Source organism: Cebidichthys violaceus, unplaced genomic scaffold (assembly GCF_023349555.1).
Source record: "Cebidichthys violaceus isolate CVI_PGR_0920_01 unplaced genomic scaffold, fCebVio1.0.p SCAF_15, whole genome shotgun sequence".
Taxonomy (NCBI): domain Eukaryota; kingdom Metazoa; phylum Chordata; class Actinopteri; order Perciformes; family Stichaeidae; genus Cebidichthys; species Cebidichthys violaceus.
Genome location: NW_027176318.1, coordinates 5312510 through 5332342, shown reverse-complemented (window position 1 = coordinate 5332342; position 19833 = coordinate 5312510). Strand labels below are relative to the sequence as shown.

The 19833-nt window shown below is 42.0% G+C and overlaps 1 protein-coding gene across 1 annotated transcript; it reads right to left on the bottom strand.

Moving 5' to 3' along the window:
- Positions 1-8187: 8187 nt before the first annotated feature.
- On the bottom strand, positions 8188-18774 carry LOC137871731 (ras-related protein Rab-18-B). The gene is made up of 7 exons (XM_068709660.1): positions 18561-18774; positions 16239-16294; positions 11686-11747; positions 11340-11412; positions 9819-9937; positions 9221-9287; positions 8188-8451 (listed from the first exon to the last, which is right to left on the bottom strand). Exons 1-7 carry the CDS (start codon positions 18770-18772, stop codon positions 8282-8284), a joined length of 759 nt encoding a protein of 252 aa, XP_068565761.1. The 5' UTR covers positions 18773-18774; the 3' UTR covers positions 8188-8281.
- Positions 18775-19833: the final 1059 nt, after the last annotated feature.

Below are 19833 nucleotides of genomic sequence, written 5' to 3'. Positions count from 1 at the left end.
ACCTGTATTACTCTCTTTGATCCATTTTGTTTTGTTAAAGTAGAATTTTGATGTTTTTAAAGGATGTAACTTTACTAATTGAGCATAAGTGTGCATATTAGTGGCATGTCTGCGCATGTTAAAGTACTTGTTTTCAATAATAGTGGTTATGTTTGCCAAGGATGTGTCAACATGGTCAGTTTGTAAAGCACACGTACATGTAACAGACACAAGCCTCGAGTGCTGCCGGTGTCTCCTTCTAGCTGCTGGAAACTCTTCAAAAGCAGCTTGTAATATCACAGATGGGTTCAGTACAATCAGCGTAACCAGAATCACTATCCACTTCATCTGACAAGTATGTGGACACGTGAAGAAGGTCTATGTGTGTCCAGTGGATGTGGTGCTGCAATAGTATTGTAGCATGTCGAATAGATGTTTCCCTATTTTTCCAGTCGCTATACTAAGCTAAGCTATTGGGTTATTGGTTATGGCTTGATATTTATGTTACAGATATTGGTTATCTCTACAAGACAGTGAGCGAGTCGGACCAGAAATGGATAGAAACAGAGGAACATCCTGAACAGTTTTTGCATCTCTAATCTGGTCTATTCTGGAGGCAGGAGCTAGTCCTTGATCTCCACCCAGTGGAGGTGGTAATGGATGGCAGCTCATTACCTCACTGATATATATATATATATGTGTGTGTGTGTGTGTGTGTGTGTGTGTGTGTGTGTGTGTGTGTGTGTGTGTGTGTGTGTGTGTGCGTGCTACTGTCTGCTGCTTGATTGGATGAACGTAAATATTTGAGCGCAGCACTGCTGCATGCTGGGAGGCCGAGCCCAGGCATCCAGCACCATAAGTGAATTTGTGAGCTGCTCAAGGCCCTGGTAGCGATGAAGCCACGGGTTGGAACTGTGGGGAAGCAGAATCACGCTACACCCACACACCACTGTTACACTGTCTGTCCACAGCCACAGGAGGTCACGAGGCAGCAGTGCGGTGGGGGTGGGGGTTGGTCTTTTATTACAAGCCCACTCTGGGCACAGTGTTTGTGAAAGAGAGCTCTCCAGTCTGTGCCACTCGATGTTAAGACAAGCTGGAGCTCAGCAGGGTAATAACATGAGCCATATTGCAACTGGAGGTGGCGAGGTGTAGACAAAACAGCAACCCCAGTACTGTAGCTACCATACACCCTGCTGCTCTCGCACACAGACACAGTCACAAAGGCATTGCATGCAGGCGGGCATAAAGAAATGCTCACATACATGCACATCTGTTTAGCAAGTCTGAGGTATCTGAAGGTGTCGGTTTTCTCCGACATCTACGTCTGAAACAAAACAATCAAAAACTGTTCTGGGTTAAAACTGCAAGAACAGCATTTCCCCACAAAGCCAAAATACAGTCACTGCATATTTAGTCAAAAGTGAGTTTATGCGAGAATCTGACTTTTTCGCATTTGTTTAACCATGTAAAAATGATTCGGCCATAGAAATTGTTCAACCCCAAGGCCTGAAACCTTGTTCAAGAACTCTGTTAAAAAAAGCTGGTGAGATGACTTCAATCCTCAGCTAGCCTGAACTAATACTACATTTAACTACGTCTTCCTCCCTGGTTCCTCTGATTAATAAAAATCAATTTTGATGACCTGACATCAGTAAATTTGTTGTTATGTGGTACCCCACATAAATGGGGCAGTAGCTAGCCCCGTCATAATGGAGGAACAAAGTAATTGCAGCTAAAGAAGTCCTTCTAAAGGGTCGAGCTAAACCAGTCTAGCATAGCAGCAAGCAGCCTACTGTCTACGCTTCTGACGAGGTTGGATGTCATGTGCAGTTACATTAAAATAACACTCTTAAATGTATTAAATTGTGATTTTGCGTATTAAACAAGAGAGCTGAAAATGCATTGCGTTTGTAGTTACTGCGTAGCCTATGTCTTTGTAGAGCTGCAATAAACTGCAGATTTATATAAAGCCTACAATCAGTAATATGGATTTGGAATATTTCATTCAAATTACTTGTTCATCTGTTTGGCCCCGATTTGTAGTTTCTTTGTGATTTTGCCATTTTTCATCTCTTCAGCACACAACAACAAAGCTGCACTGCCATGCTTTTTGGGCCATGCTGACATGGCCGACCCTGGTAAATCTCCACTTAAAGATCTGCTTCCTCATTTCTTGATCTTTAGGTAGCTTTGAGTAACCAGAGATCAAACAATGTTCTCTCTCGGGCCATTAGACAGACAGACGTACCTGAGCTTGAACCCTGCTAAATGACTCTTGCGAGCGATAGTGATTACAAAACACTTGTCACGCCTCTGTTATTCCACATAATCTGATTGAAAGGGAATCCTGCGACAAAGTGGATAGTGGATACACACAGCCCGTCTTAAATGAAACCCACGTACATGTGAAGTGGTTTGCGTTTGTGTGACCTGGGTATGATTTCCTTGGAGAGAGCTTTATTTGACTTTAGCTTGCTGGTGGGAGGGTGGGAGAGGTAGAGGTTGGCTTTGTGTTCTCAAATTCAATTGTCCACGATACAGTCAAAGAGCATGAGCTGCCTGTGGTTTGCAGTAACAAACCTAAACTCGGGTTACATCCAAGGCGCGGAGGAGTGCAAATGGTCAGGAAACAAAACACAGCGATGTGGACCTGTAATGAGGTTAAGGCCTCAAGCTACAAGACCTAAAGAAAGTGCTAAAAAGTTCATCCTCTGAACTCTGTCCCGAAACTCCGCTAGGCTGAGGTCTGGCCTGGTGGAAAAAAAGATTCTAAGAAGAAACAGCAGATCTTGCAAGGCCTTCCAGACCCCCTTGTCTCTTCAAAGTCAGTGAAATTGGGGTCTTTAGACTTGGTGGTTTACAACAAATTCTCTGGTCCAACCCCAAAATCGAGATCGACTTGGCAAAGAAAAATAAGCAGCGCAATTACAACACGGGGGCCAGATTATTTATACAAAATAATGAATTTGTTTCTATACATGCCAATCATCTCACCAAAAGGGAGTTTATTAATGTGGATTTTTTTTCTCCTTTTCACTGTGAGCAAAGCACTGCAGTTGGAGCATGCGTCCAGTCCATGAAAGTGTTTGAGGCATGTGGAAAGCTTACACCCATCCCTTGTTGATACAAAGTGATTAGTTTATTATAGAAGCCGAAGGCCCGGGCACATGGGTATTTGCTTCCATGTTGTAGCGGTAGCATGAGTGAGATCCGGCCGGGCGTCCTGACACACTGAATGACGACGACAGGGCCGCAGAATCTGAGAAGGACAGGCGGCGTGAGGCCAGACATGTGCCACACGAGACGGGAGCGCCGCAAACGAGGGGAGTGACGGGTGGTGGGATGACGAGTGAAGTTACTCATCCTTCCATTTCGTTCCTGCAGGGCAGCAGTGGCCCTGCCGCCGCTCTGTTTTTCGGCCCTTGCGCTTATTGCCACAGTAACCTGAGGCCAGGAAGAAAGCAACCCCCACAGCGAGGTGAGCTTTCTCTTCGAGGGTGAGGAGTCGCTGTCTCCTTGCTTTCTTTAGGGCCTGTACACAGGGTGCTGTGTTTTTGAAAATAACAAGAGTGGGTTACAATACAATCATTTAGGTTTAAATTAGATTGACAGAGTATCAACTTTGAGGAAACTCAATTACAGCTCTATTACTAGCTGAATTGACTTACATGGATCCGAGGCCAGAGGTTCACACCAAACAAGGATCGAGGTTTCCTGCTTACCCGGGGCCTGTTCTTATTAAGTTATGGGGGTCTGGTGTGATTGATGGGTACACATACCGCCCGCTGCTTCTGAGCATGTAGGTAAGCCTATGTGTTGACAGAATCCACCGTCATCCCCCCCCCCCAAAGATGTTTTTACTCTGTACATTTAACACTATGACCATTCAGGTAGTCTCCTTAACTGAAATATTATTTCATATAAAAATACTGCCATGCCCACACAAGAAGGTTCAAGGATTGTCATAGTGAGTCAAGAGTAGGACAGGCGGGGGGGGGGGGGGGGGGGGGGGGGGGGTGGTTGACTGACTTCTCTGTAACCCAAAAGGCCTACAGCAGGTCACACAGCTCAAAACAGATCAGAGTCCTGAAATGGGACGCTCCTATTGCCTGATGAAATGTCAAAGGGTCTAAATGTAAACGGGTGCAACAATGTAAACACAAGGTTCCGAATAATCAAAGTCTTTCCACCTGCAGTGACAGAGCCATCAGTTCTGGGCATGCCGGTCATTACCTCACAGCCTTCTGGTGCTCAGAGGGTAACCTAAGAGAGGCCAGAGCTCGGCTTTGGCTGACTTTTGGGGGAGGAAAGAGCGGGACCAAAGGGGCATTTTCCTCTACCTCACCTCAGAACGTAAACAGTGAAACACTCCGCAGACCTACAGGTGCCTCGCAGTCTTTGTGCCCAGAACAAGGAAGGTCGTTAGGGTAAGAAAGGAAAGAAAGGTTTGATCGTGTTTGCAAAGGTTCAACCCCAAGAGCCGAGGGCCCAAAGAGCTTAAAGCGAACTCCGAGAAGGACTCCTGCACCCAAGTACCATCCACACCTATCACGATCTCATTATCACGGGGCGGACCTCATGGGGAACATATTAGTCCCTCACCACAATATACAACTCAGGTGGTTGTGGCAGAGGATGATCTTTTCCAATCATCGTCTCACTCTCTTCTTCGCTCCTATAAGCCGGCATGGGAAAACAATTACCCGATAGCAAACCGGCGGCGAGCATGACAAAGTGAGTGACGTCTGGGAACCCAACACCTTATGAAACGATGCCCGACGTCTCGTAACGTTTTTACGCATGACAGCATGACTGGTCCCCTGAGGGGCTCGTCTGAGCACTAAGCCATACGGCCCGTCGCTGCGACAGGCAGGAGGAGGAGGAGGAGGAGCAGGGAGACAGGACTGTGCTAATGAGAGCCAGATCTGCTCTGTTAGCTTAGTGCCTGGCTGCATGCGAGACAGAAAAGCAAGCTGCCCCTGCAGAGCGCTCACGGGCTTCTGAGGCAACAAGGTGGGGCAGGACAAGTTTGGCATGATACTAAGTCTGGATGTGCAAGAAGAAGAGTTTAGTTCTCCCTTTCCATCTCCACATCAGCAGATCTTTCTTGCGTTTTTTTTTTGTTTTTTTTGCTGTTGCTGTGCCGCCAGTGGTAATCTATGACACCACAGTAGAGACACTTCTACTTTTGACCCATTGCCAGTGATGGCATATATCTATGGGCGACCAGGTCATCCAAAGAATGACATTTCTCCCCATTAGGTCCCGTTTGAAGGATAGTGAGGTCAGTCTGTCCACCACTTTGGTCCAGATTGAAAAATGTCAACTGCTGTTGGATGGATTGTCATTAAATCGGTACAGACATTCATGTCCCCCACGGGACCAATTGCAATAAGTTAGGTGATTTTCATGTGGCGCCAAGTCAAAATATGAATTTTTCCAATACTCTGGCTTATGACCAAATAATGTCAAGTACTTTCAATTACTTTTGCCATAGTAGGGCTAAAGTGGCAAAACAATTATAAATCTGGAACAATTTTGAAAACTGGTTAATCACTGAAACAATTTATCAAACAAAAATCTTCTCTCTCTTTTCTATGTTTGTGAATTAATGTCTTTGAGTTTGGGACTGTTGGCTGGACAAATCAAGCAATTTGAGGACGTCACTATGGGCTGTGGGGGAACTTGCAATGGCAATTTTTTTTCTTCTATTTTTTTGACAAAAAAAATAATTAAATGAACCGAGACAATAATTTATTTGCTGCCCCGTTTAGAATTAAATTCTACAATAAATTACATTTCTAGTATATTAAAATAGAAGCATTGTTCAGCTTTCAAAGGGCAGTGAAGGGGGCATTTAGGAAGGCCGGTACACACACACACACACACACACACACACACACACACACACACTGCCTTACTTCTCATGATGTGGCTGTAAAAGGAATGCGAATCGACCCAACTTTGTAAATTATTCCCAGGAAATATAGAATCTGTCAGCTCAGCCCCTTGAGTAGCTGATGTTTTTCCAGTGTAAGCATGAGGAAACAGCAGCGCTACAGATCAGCACATGGTTGGACCACATAAAGGCATTATTACGCCGTATGCCTCCGTTGTTGTTTGACCGAGACATATTTCCAGGCTGCGGCAGGAGATGAGGGACATGCTAAAAGGGAAGAGTCCTCGCTCTCGCTGCCAGCCCCAACCCTTTCATAATCGCCCAGGAATTGTGCACATCCCAGTTAAAGCACTGGTAGAGTGAGTTATGGCTGCGGTGGTGTTTCCCGAGTAGTCTGCCAAAAAGATGATTTAGATAGATCACACGTCTGAGGGTTCCTCGGACACTGTTTGAACACGTCTTTATTCTGGGGAAATAGGAATGCGAAGGGCGCGGAGTGAAAAACCCATCACCTAACAGTGACATTTCCAACATCGCAACCATGAAGGCAAAGTTATTAGTCATCTCTACCGAATACTCAGACATTTGAGTGAAGATGTATTCTTAATCGCTATACAACCTGCCTCTATGAAGTACAGATGTTGCGGCTCAGAGTTGAATTAACACCAAAGCAGTCCCTTGAATTCGCTTAAAAAAGATCTTTATTTAGTTTAATACATAGGGCGGTTTGTAGTGAAATATGTTTACATTCAGCTTTACAATTCATACAGGAATTCTCCCACCAAATCCCTAAAATACACACAATTTACAAGGTACACATGTTTATACACATTTCTGAAGATTTAAAAAAAAGAAAGAAAGCTATACCAGTTAAATAAGTAAAAGCCTACTTCCTTTTTGTTTATGTATACCATTTCATTCAAATGGTAAGCAATGTTTTATTTTCAGCTACGTATAAGTTAACGTGTTAAAAGTCAATACGCCTCTGAAGGCCATTCACTGGACAAACACAAATAAATGGCACGCAGAGTTTCCCATGCAATTAAAAAGAGATTTAAAAAAAAAAAAAGAAAAATTCAAATTGTGATAAGACTTGAATTGAGTTGAATCCATGTCATTTTCACCATCCCTGTTACAAGATCAAACTCTCAGAACTACATTTCCCAGAACACCCACCAGCACTCGAATACTACAAACACGGTCAGAGGTCAGGGGTACAGTACGCGTGTAACTGCTTCTCGGATACAAACACAGAGATAGGAGTACTGTGAAAGCCATTAGCAATGTGGAGCACACAGCTTTTTCTTTGATTTTCCAAATTCAGTGGAAACACCCTCATGACTCACTGCACTGTCTAATATTGAACACTTTTCCTTTGTCTCTGTCCAGTCAAAGGGATCTTTATGAAAAACCATGGTAGTGCTCGTGTTATTACTGATATTATCTGTCTGAGCGAGGGACTGCCAGTAGGTCGCACTCCATTAAAGCAACTCGTTGCTACAAAGGCGTGCAATTTTAAAGAGTTCCCTCTTCTTCGGCACCCAGTGGAAAGCTTGCTAGTGCCAATCTCTTGGATTTATGCACTCTTCAAAAACACACCAAAAAGTTTGAAGTCCAAGTCAATAAAAGCAGTAAAACGTCATTCCAGACAGTTGGTAACTCTATTATACTCTGAAGAAATGAGGCAGTTGTGTGGACAACAGAGACACGTGATCCAAGCCTTCCAAGAGTGGTGAGATGGAAAACAAGACGGCTTGGCTTGATAAGCTTCTCCATAAGCAGCATGGTGTTCATAGAGTCTGGGAGGGGAGGGGGGGGGGGGGGGATCAAGCACAAGATAGTTGAAAGACGGAGAAACGTCGGCCCTGCGTTGATACAGATGTGCTCACTAAGGCGAGGTGCTCCGAGGACAATAAGCATGCTGGAGACGAGGAAGAACCCTCGGTCAAAATGTTTATTACCATTCTCGTTATCATACTTCTAGACACTTAGCCATGCGACTGACAAGCTTTGGTTTGTACTTTTAGATTCCCTTCATATGTATGAAGTGAGAATGTTTATTTTGACCAAGGGACCTCTAAACTGCAAAAAACTGTAACTCAAAACAAAACAGAGAGGAAAACTCACTCAAATTCCATATAGAGGAAGGCTGAGCTGCATTGGCATTTAAGCGCAGCGTTGTTAGAAAGTGTGCAAAAAAGTAGTGTCTGTGTGATCACAGGTTGTGTGTGTGTGTGTGTGTGTGTGTGGACGGTCAACCCTCCACTACCTACATGTCTGAGGATGGCGCTCGTTTAAGGACAGCATACAGGGAGGGGCAGGGTTTTTTCAAGTGTGTATGCTTGTGTGGCACTGTGTGTGGTAATCATGTGTGTGTGTGAATGTATTAGCGAGTGTTGTCTAGACCAGGGAGCAGTAGCCACCGCAGCTTCCGGCTCCCGCGTCCTCGTCGGTGAGCTGGACCCCTCGGCCGTGGGTCTCGCTCTGCCATAAGCCGGGAGTCTGGATGATCTTCTCCACCAGCTCCTCGAACGCACACTGAACACCGTCCCTGGTCTTCGCACTCGCCTCTGGGAGAACAGAGTGGAGATGGGGGGGAAAAAATGAAAAAATAAAAAAAGGGAGCAAGAAGGGGGAGGAGAGAGGAAAGGAGCAAGAGGCAAAAAAAATAAAAGGAGTGAAGGGGGGAAAAAACAAGAAGTAGATTAAAAGAGAACGCGGAAAAGAAGATGAGATACAGATCCGCTGCCTGCATCTTGATGTCATCATCTGCTTGGGCTCCCAGAGCGGAGGGGTGGAAAATGTCTCAACAATAACTGTCAACCCCAGACACTAATAGTGAACCCGTGGAGGTTATTAGGGGATATAGTCAACACCTGCTCCACAACATGACGATATCCAGAAACATTATAATAGTAATAACCACGGCATAAAGAAACCAATCTCATTTAATCAAGCCAAATCACAATTAATACATTTTTTAAATGACTTGGAGAACTTTGAAAGGTCTGAGTGAAATCTTTCCATTTCCACAAACATTTCTTAAATGACATTTTTTCAGTACTTGGAAGATTAAAACTAGGTGTTTAAACTTTAAGTGCAAGTCACTACAACTCTTCAAAGTAGTCCTTTACTGACAAATTTGAAAAATAAAACTACAGGGGGAAAAAAAGAGAGCGAGCAGAAAGTGATACATGACGCCTGTTTTATTAATAGAACTATGCAAGCATTCCTCAACAAGTATGATAGTTATTTCAAAAGGCTGTTTCCCCTGTGTAACAGCCTGCTGTAGATCATGCCCAGCAGGTCTTTGTAGAGCAGGGAATCCTCCCGACTCACCTATAAAAAGCGTGGAATGTTTTCTTGCAAACTTCAGCCCTTCGGCCCTGTCTAGCTCGTGGTTTTCCTAAAACAAAAGGAGAGGTAATGGCTTATTTGAGGTCTGCCGGGCGGAGCTGTCAGCTACTGTGGTCGTCACAGGGCAGAGAGGAAAAGTGATTTTCACAGACAAAGAACAGGACACAATAAATTCATAATGCTCTACTTAGTGGCCATTTTTATCCCCACTGACTGATTCTGGTATCCTGGTGAAGGACCAGCTGCCAAAAATATGAGAGTGGGTCTGCCACGATTATTTAGTTCTGTAATTTGTCAACTGGCTGTAAGCAGTTACTTATTTTTGGCAATTTCATCTTACTGTTCTGTGGAATATTTCTATATAAAGTAACAGTTCTTTGCATATTTAGATACAGAAAAACAATTTTAAAATCTGTCAAAAAAGTGAACATTAAGTGAAATGTTTTGGTCATTAAAGCACAAGCCAAGGCAAATGGTACAAGTTGAATAAAAAAAAAACAAAAACATGATGTGTTGCTCCTCTCCAATCCAAAAACCTTGTCAACACAAACATTTGATGCAGAACCACATACACACTCACCTTATCAATTTTGTTTCCCACAAGCATTTTGACGAGGTCGTTCCGTGTGCAGTACGTCTCCAGCTCGTTGAGCCAGTTGTCGAGCTTGGTGAAGGTTTCCCGACGTGTGACGTCATACACTGAGCCAAACCAAAGAGATCAAGACGTGGTCAGAGTGAAGGCAAATACGTACACACACACTGGAGGTTTCCTGGAGGAGTTGCTCATGCACAAATGAGGGGAAAAGGCATTGTTTCTGCATTTTTCCATCTCTGAATCCATCATACAGGACAATTTTGCAACATGATTATATCAGAGTAATCATGGTACTGTCTTGCATGACAAAGATTTGAATGTACACATACGTGACCAAATAGAAAGACTGCGTGAGGTTAACTTCAGGAGTGATTCAGTCCAACAGGCCTTGACATGAAACACATCTTGTAGGGCTGCAGCTATTGATTATTTTAGAAATCAAGTATTCTACCAATTATTCCATTGATTAATTAGATAAGAAATACTTTAGTATTATTATTCGTTTTTTTATTAAAGAGCAATAGTAAATATACAAAATAAAAAAGAAAACTAAAACACTTTTATTGCTTGATTTACATACAATAATATTATCCATCAAAACTAAGCCCAATTAGTGCCATAATACATTTGGAGTTTTACATATAAAACACTTTCTGAAATGCAAACAAATAGATACAAAAATGTTTTGAATTACTTTTAAAAAGTTACACGACTTATGGGCCGTCCCCGAACGCATAACTTTAACTCATCGAACTGGGAAGATGTGTTCAAATTCAAAATGTTATATAAATGAGTTAATATTCAGGGATCTTGCTCTATGTGCTGCGCTGCTGCGGAGTGGGAGAGTCATCCCAACTGATCGAATCATGATAAGTAATCAAGTTACTCATTGAATCGTTCAGTCCTACATATTTTATTTTATTTATTTTCATAATGAAAAGCACATCCCTAATAACACATTACTTTAAATAGTCATTTCAACTTTTGACAAAGAAGAAGAATCATACAACTCAAGATAAAATAAATAACTGATGGCATCAACTAAAAACACATGGTTGATAAAACCAAAGGGACTGAAAACTTGTGATAGTATCACATGGGATGCTCTCTTAATCCCAGTGATACAGCAAGACGCCTTATGTTTCTATGCATCATTAGAGCGCTCAAAAACCATAGGCTGCAGAGGAAGTCTGTTTAAGAGGTTTAACTTAGTCCCTGAGTGTGTGTGTGTGTGTGTGTGTGTGTGTGTGTTCATATACATGGTTTACATGCTTGTCCATATGAGGAGTCTGATTTAAGGGTATAAACTAACTTCCAGAGAAAGAGGCAAGCGTGTGTGCGTGCCTGTGGGTCACAGGATGAAAAGCTATCACTGTGTTTTTTTACAAGCAGGGGTCTGACTCTGTAGTGAAGAGGGAGGACACACACACACACACACACACACACACACACACACACACACACACACACACACACACACACACACACACACAGAGCTTGGCTTACCCAGGATGACTCCCTGGGCACCGCGGTAGTAACTAGGCGTCAGGGTTCGGAAGCGCTCCTGTCCTGCAGTGTCCTGCAAAAGACAACCAGCTCAGCACTACGGGACACACTCGCAGGGCAAAACTGGTGGCTCAAACAGAAGGGAAACCAGGGGCAGCCGGACATAAACAACAAGGACGACTCCTCTGTGTCCCTCAGCGAGCATGTAGGCAGAAACGGTGATACGCAAGCGCCATCTTCTGGGCATTTGCGGGAACAGACGGATCGGGAGTCTCAGAGCTCTGACTGACAGACGAGCCACAGTTTTGCTTGATGAATGTTGCAGACTCAAGAGTTTGCCACTTACCCATATTGCCAGCTTTGCCTTGTTTCCGTCCACAGTGATGGTCTTCACTTTGAAGTCAACACCTAGACAACGAGAAGCAGGTCAGTCACTCATGCCGTCACCATTACCTCATCCTGCTTCAATCCCACTATGGGGACTCTTACAGATTTGGCCAATTACTGCCAAGAATATTATATCACTGCAACAGACTATAATTATCAATGATGGATTGTCATATGTGTACCACACATTGTCTCTGAACTTCTGCTAACCCCAGCTTTTCAGACTGGCATTATGCCCATCCCATGTCCTGTATTTAAATGATGGCGTGGCTGTGTATTCATATCCACCACAAAGGGACGGTGTGTGGTTTATTGTCCTGAGCTGAAACTAATACAGGTCTGTATTAAGAAAAAAAAAGAAAAAAAAAGAAGAAATAAAAAAGTCCACCACCTGTGAAATGGCTCAGAGAGCCACGATTCACCCCTAAAAATCCCACCAGGTCCCAAAGGAACAGACATTTACATGAAAATGATAATGTTGTCCCCCATCCCCTCGACAAGTAAATCTCCTCTATTGCCTTTGTCCAGTGTCTCGGTGTGCAGAGCGTGCAGTGTCTGGATGACATATCTGCCCGAGTTTTAGCATCCACTGACAGATTTACCAGGGAAATGTACACTGGTGTTGGGCTTGTTTTTACATCTGGGACTAGGGAGGAGAGTTCAGGTCCGAGCCAAAACAGAGGAGGAGAAAAAGGGACAGGAAGACAGGCCGAGGATATATGACATACAGTATGTGTACCCCACACACACACACACACACACACACACACACACACACACACACACACACACACACACACACACACACACACACACACACACACACACACACACACACACAGTCTGTTCACACAGGCAATCACATCGCTCTTCCTCAAGTCCAGCTCGGTGGCTCGGATACTGGACCAGTCTCTCCTGCTTTCATTCTGTATAAATTCAGACAGAGACACATACAGAACGGCATCTGTTTGTAATATCACCGCACAACAAGATGCCATTAGTGCTGGAAGTTAAAGACGGGCCGATCTCTGCTGGCCATGGTGGACCAGAACAGCCCTTCATTGTATGATACACTGAGAGCGTCACCCTAAATGGTCTCTCCTTCACTTTTCGTAATGACTGCTCCCAGCAGTAACTAGGTGATAAGTTTATCAATGGAAGCGTCGTGACAGCAGGCCTGCTCAGGACTGTCTGTGACAATGCACTGAGAAAGCTATTGCCACAGGGAGAGATACAACTCCAGCGGAACAGCTTTAGCTGGCAATGACGAAGATATATTAATTGAGGTTGAGCGATGCCGGATTAAATGTGATTTCTGTCTGAATGAGGGAACTCGAGTCAATGAGGGAGGCTTGACTCCAATAAAGACATCTGTCTGGCAAAGACTCCCAGCTGGCCAAGTAAAAAAGCAGAGATCCAGGCCTTGACCTCAAAGGAAAAAAAAAAAAAGGTGTTTTAACTGTTTCAACCTTTTCTTGAATCTGTGCTTTTAGTGGCTTAGACAAAGACAGCATTGTGAGCTACAAGCTCTTCACAAAATCACATTAGTTAGGGTTGAAAATTCTACATTCAAACTCATCAGAAAGATTATAAATCTGGAGGCTACGTGAAAACATAGCAGGTGTGTCTTTGGTCCATCACATGATTTACACCGTAGAGAGAAGCTGAGAGAATTCGTAGATCCAGCAGACTCTGGAAAAACCTCCACTTAATTACCAAATAATATACCATGTAGTTCAAAATGTCACTGGATAAGATAGATAGACGTATCTGCTGCAGGACTGTTTTCCAAACACCTCATAGACTTTTAAATGAATCAAATAGCTTGGTGGCTGTGAGGTTGTGTGGTGCTGTGGTGACATTTACTTCCAACTCACCATACCGTCTCACAGCTGATCTCCTGACCGGCCACGTTTGGAAACAGCTTGACTTTGGTTCCAGTATTTCCAAAAATGTACTTCATTTCTGATTTTTAACTATTTGCAATAGATACTGGGTGTGTAAGTGTGGAGGGATAGTTCTGGTCCTGGAGCAGACTATAAGGGTTCTGTAGGTCTACCAGCAGCCTCAACAGGGTCTACTACGTGTACAATGTACTATATTAAATAAATAAATAAATTATATATATATATATATATATATATATATATATATATATATATATATATATATATATATATATATACAGTTGTGGTCAAAAGTTTACATACACTTGTAAAGAACATAATGTCATGGCTCTCTTGAGTTTCCCAGTTATTTCTACAACTCTGATTTTTCTCTGATAGAGTGATTGGAACAGATACTTCTTTGTCACAAAAAAACATTCATGAAGTTTGGTTCTTTCATGACTTTATTATGGGTTAACAGAAAAAGTGACAAAATCTGCTGGGTCAAAAATATACATACAGCAACATGAATTAGCAATTTTGGTGACTTAGAAAGTTGTGTCAATGAAATGAGCTTCATAGCATGGCCTCTTAACTTCTTGTGAGCGATTATGAGTGACTACAGCTGGTGACTTCTCTGAGGCCATTTAAATAGGGCTCATTGGATACAAACGCCCACAAACGCTACAATGGGAAAGTCAAAGGAGCTCAGCATGGATCTGAAAAAGCGAATCATTGACTTGAACAAGTCAGGAAAGTCACTTGGAGCCATTTCAAAGCAGCTGCAGGTCCCAAGAGCAACAGTGCAAACAATTGTTTGTAAGTATAAAGTGCATGGCACTGTTTTGTCACTGCCACGATCAGGAAGAAAACGCAAGCTATCACCTGCTGCTGAGAGAAAATTGGTCAGGAGGGTGAAGAGTCAACCGAGAACCACCAAAAAGCAGATCTGCCAAGAATTAGAAGCTGCTGGAACACAGGTGTCAGTGTCCACAGTCAAGCGTGTTTTGCATCTCCATGGACTGAGAGGCTGCCGTGCAAGAAGGAAGCCCTCGCTCCAAAAGTGGCACCTTAAGGCTCGACTGAAGTTTGCTGCTGATCACATGGACAAAGATAAGACCTTCTGGAGGAAAGTTCTGTGGTCAGACGAAACAAAAATCAAGCTGTTTGGCCACAATGCCCAGCAATATGTTTGGAGGAGAAAAGGTGAGGCCTTTAACCCCAAGAACACCATGCCTACCGTCAAGCACGGTGGTGGTAGTATTATGCTGTGGGGCTGTTTTGCTGCCAATGGAACTGGTGCTTTACAGAGAGTAAATGGGATAATGAAGAAGGAGGATTACCTTCAAATTCTTCAAGATAACCTAAAATCATCAGCCCGAAGGTTGGGTCTTCAGCGCAGTTGGGTGTTCCAACAGGACAATGACCCCAAACACACATCAAAAGTGGTAATGGAATGGCTAAATCAGGCTAGAATTAGGGTTTTAGAATGGCCTTCCCAAAGTCCTGACTTAAATCCCATTGAGAACATGTGGACAATGCTGAAGAAACAAGTCCATGTCAGAAAGCCATCAAATTTAACTAAACTGCACCAATTCTGTCAAGAGGAATGGTCAAAGATTCAACGAGAAGCTTGCCAGAAGCTTGTGGATGGCTACCAAAAGCGCCTAATTGAAGTGAAAATGGCCAAGGGACATGTAACCAAATATTAGCACTGCTGTATGTATATTTTTGACCCAGCAGATTTTGTCACTTTTTCTGTTAACCCATAATAAAGTCATGAAAGAACCAAACTTCATGAATGTTTTTTGTGACAAAGAAGTATCTGTTCCAATCACTCTATCAGAGAAAAATCAGAGTTGTAGAAATAACTGGGAAACTCAAGAGAGCCATGACATTATGTTCTTTACAAGTGTATGTAAACTTTTGACCACAACTGTATATATATAATTAATACTTTATTTGGTACACTTATGCAATCCAGTACAATACCTGAGCCAGATATTCTACCGTTATGAAGCTTATAATCAGTTGTTGTTGTAACTTTCAGAGAGTTAATTATGATATTATTAAGGTCACCATTAATAATAATAACACACATTTGCCCACTCCATTACATTAATGATCTAATGCAAAACATTAGAAAACCCTCTCAATAAAATGCAGTCTAGTTCAACATAACCTCAAAAATAAAGATATAATGAAATTAATGATAACCAAAACTGAACATTAATGTTGGCTCAGATTTGGTTTAAGTTATATTTTACAAGTGTTCTTAATAAAGTGGCTACTCAGTGTATGTAAATACATATTTCTACTTATTGGGTGAAGTTGCGCTTACAACAGTGGACACACTTTGTCCAATTCTTACATATGTGGGTAACGGTACTTATCAATGAGTTAATATGTTAAAGATGAACTGTTTCGTATCACCGGTCACCAGTAACCAAAGCGTGTTGCTCATAATCATCTCATTTTAAAATGCTTGTTTGTACTTTACTCCCTCATGTCTGAGTGGAACCATTAAAGTTTGCTGCTCACATTGACTCCACTGATAACAGTCCTGCAGTCACCACAAACCAAAACCTTACTTTTATTTTATAAACTGAGCTCATGGGTTACTCACCTATTGTTGCCGCTTGCTCTGGGTCAAATGTGTCATCTGTGAATCTCAAGAGGAGGCTGTTGACAGGAAAGAGACAAATAATTCAATTAAGACTCATTATGAATCCCTAACAAACACGGCAGACAGGCTTTTTTTTCCGTACTTCTATTCCACAGACTGAGCGAGCCTTTGGTCTGGAATCAGGTTTTCATTTGCTTTGTTCACATAACCCGTCTTTCGGCACCAGGCGTATCGAATTCTCTATCTGCATCTCCTTCTATTGATCTCTTTGTCCATAACTTGCATTACGCACACATGCTCCAGATGATATCACCGTTAAATTGCACTCAGGTGGACAGGGTTCACGTAACTATGACTAATCAAGTGCAAAGGCCTTAATCACCGTGCTGATGATGGGGATAAGTAGACTCCTTTCACTTGAACCAAGCATAATTCTCTTATTTTTCCTCAAGGGCTATTAGGAGGGATGCAGCCGATGAGCTATGCTTGGAGACAGCCAAGTAAGAAATGTGTTCTGCGTGGGTCAGTTGTTCAGGTGAAATGAAACGTGTGTATTCCTTGCCAAGCAGACATCTCGCTGGTGATTTAAGGGCTTCTACAGATTGCAGGGAAACAAATTAAATATCTGTATGCTGTTCAAAACGTAGTCCGGGCAGTGTACCTACTTGACAATGGCTCAAGGCTGAGGATAATTGATAATTTAAATGACATTTGAAACTATTCATAGTCTGCATTTGTTTATTGTATTAAGCAAAAGCCAATATAATAATAATACAAAAGTACATTCTGGAACAACGCTCTTGGCCCTCAATTATGCACTAGCAGGCAGCGTACAGTACAGCTGCCCACAGAACTCTCCTGTTTTCTGGAAATATAAGCAAACCCAGGTCTATGTTATGGCATTGGCAATAACTCAGTCCCTCCTCTGTGCTCAGTCAACACAGAGCTGTAAGCAAACTACCAGCACTATTTTAGACAATGTGAAGAAGAAGAGGAAGAAAAAGGACATTTCTACTGATAAACTAAAACAGGCACGGACCCAAGATTACAATCGTGTGTTACAATAAAAGAATGATCCAAATAGGATAATGCCAAAAAAAAGTGAATAGGAGGAGGGAAGAACTGACAATAGAGAAACAATTGGACTGCTGACATTCTTAGATATAAACGTGCAATAATTAGAACAAACATTTGAGATTATTTACAACCTTCTGGGCGAACACTTGGATCCAAAATGAAGGGTATTCTCACATCCCTTAATATCTGATCCATTTGTAATAATGCTGAAGATCCCACTCTTGTGATTACTACACAAAAAAAAACAAAACTACACACTTTGGAGGTTTGTGTAACAGTGTATTTTGAGAACCTGAGGCTTGGTCCTCAGTCTGAAAGTGAAAGACGATTTGTGGCCAGACAGTTCACTTCAACCAAGCTTTGGGCAGCTCATTACCTGTGTACCGTGTTATGACAATGGAAGGCATGCTGTACTCAGTACCATGGTTTGCAATGTGATGGTTGATGGCTCAGGCTGGCTATCAGGATTCCTTCGTGCAGTCTGGACCACAGTCTTGGAGACCAGCAAACATGACCAAGCTCTCTGCTGGCATGCTACACGATGTAAACTGCCAGAATAACGTTGGTAAAAACACTGCTTTGAATATTAGGCTAATTTGTGGTGGCTAACAAGGACCTCTGATTACCACATGGCAAAATCGACTGTGTGGTATAAACTACACAGCGTTTTAGTTCTTCGAGAGAGGCCAGGTTCCACTCAGACATGACCTCTTAAATTACAGACATTGCCTGTTGAACCACCTCCATGCTGGAGAAGCTAGCGCTACAAACACAGTAATGTTAGATACATGGCATGGTTCTTGCATAGCCATCACAATAATTCACAACAACAGTGACTGCTCATCATGTCTTCACTTGAATCTCCTAACACACGGTAGGCTTGTATAACTGTCCTCGCCCATGACCGCAGAGCCACGAGGACCAGGCTGAACGGTGGTCTGGATTACTGCAACATCTTCAGAAACCCTATCAGAACAAAGATGATGTCACACACACCTCCTGTCAGCTAGCTACGTTAGCAGCTAGCACACCACAAGCCTTATGTCATCTCATAACGTAATAGCGTGTTTTATTGTTATTAAAGAAGAGGACAACCACAGCCGAGTCGTCTACGTAATGTTACAATTACGCATTATCTTTTAACCTCACACTATTTAGTTGGCTGCTAAGCTAACGCTAGCTTTTTAACGTTAGCAGCGAGCCACGACATCATTTTCTTAGGAGATGACTAACGTTACAGCTTACCTGGACTTTCCCACGCCACTTTCTCCTATTATCAGTATTTTCAGCGTCGTTAGTGTATCGTCTTCCATCTTCCTTGAGTAGTGAGTTGTGTTACTGTCGATAAACGGCTCCGACAGCCTGTTTAAAACGACGTTCCTGAGCAACTTGTGTTCCTGTTTACAGCTCGCAGCAGAGATAGTTTGTGTCTTGGTAAGAAGCCTCACTCCGACCATATCCGGGAGGAATTGTTGGCACATCCGCTCGATATGAATATCATATGACCTTTTCTTTATGATTACACAACAAAGCAGACACGATTTAGATTCATATACACATGCTGTATAGTATAAGAGTTACTCAAATGTGTGTGCTACTTTGAAATGAGACAACATTGGTATCCACCATGTTTCTGCTAGTGTTGCATAACATCAGTAAAATGTCTAATGATTCTCATTGTTGTTGTTTTTGGCATTTTATCATTGTTTTCACACGTTCCAATATTTGTCTTATTACCACTATAAACTGTTACATAACTACCGTGCATAAAGTTCATGCTTTATAACTATTTCTATAATATATATATATATATATACATATATATATACATATATATGTATATATATATATATATATATATATATACATATATATGTATATATATATATGTATATATATATATGTATATATATACATATATATACGTATATATGTATATATATATATATACATATATATGTATATATATATGTATACATGTATATATATATGTATGTATATTGTGTGTGTATATATATATGTATATTGTGTGTGTATATATATGTATACATGTATATATATGTATATTGTGTATATATATATATATGTATATATATATGTATATATATATATATATATATATATACATATACATATATATATATATATATCGGTGCCACTACCACAGAACCATGAGGAATGCCCTTTCCCTTATTATCAGACCAATTCTTTTGATTGAGGCAAAAACAAAGAAGCTAGTTGGCATGACTTTTAATTGATGTAAGGGTTTTGGTAACAGGGCTGAGAAAAATACATTTATCTTACGCTTAGAAACCTCCTAAAAATAAATAAAATGGCCTGAGATTGACCACTACACATTTTCAGTAGTTATTAGTGATGAAAATGGCACCGATTCGGCGGAATGACCCGCTCACTCTGTACTGTATGAACCCTGTCAAACTTTTAGTAGGAAAAAACACAACTTGTGACCGTCCATAAGTCTTACAATGGCAGGAAACGTAGTTGATGTCATGCTGCT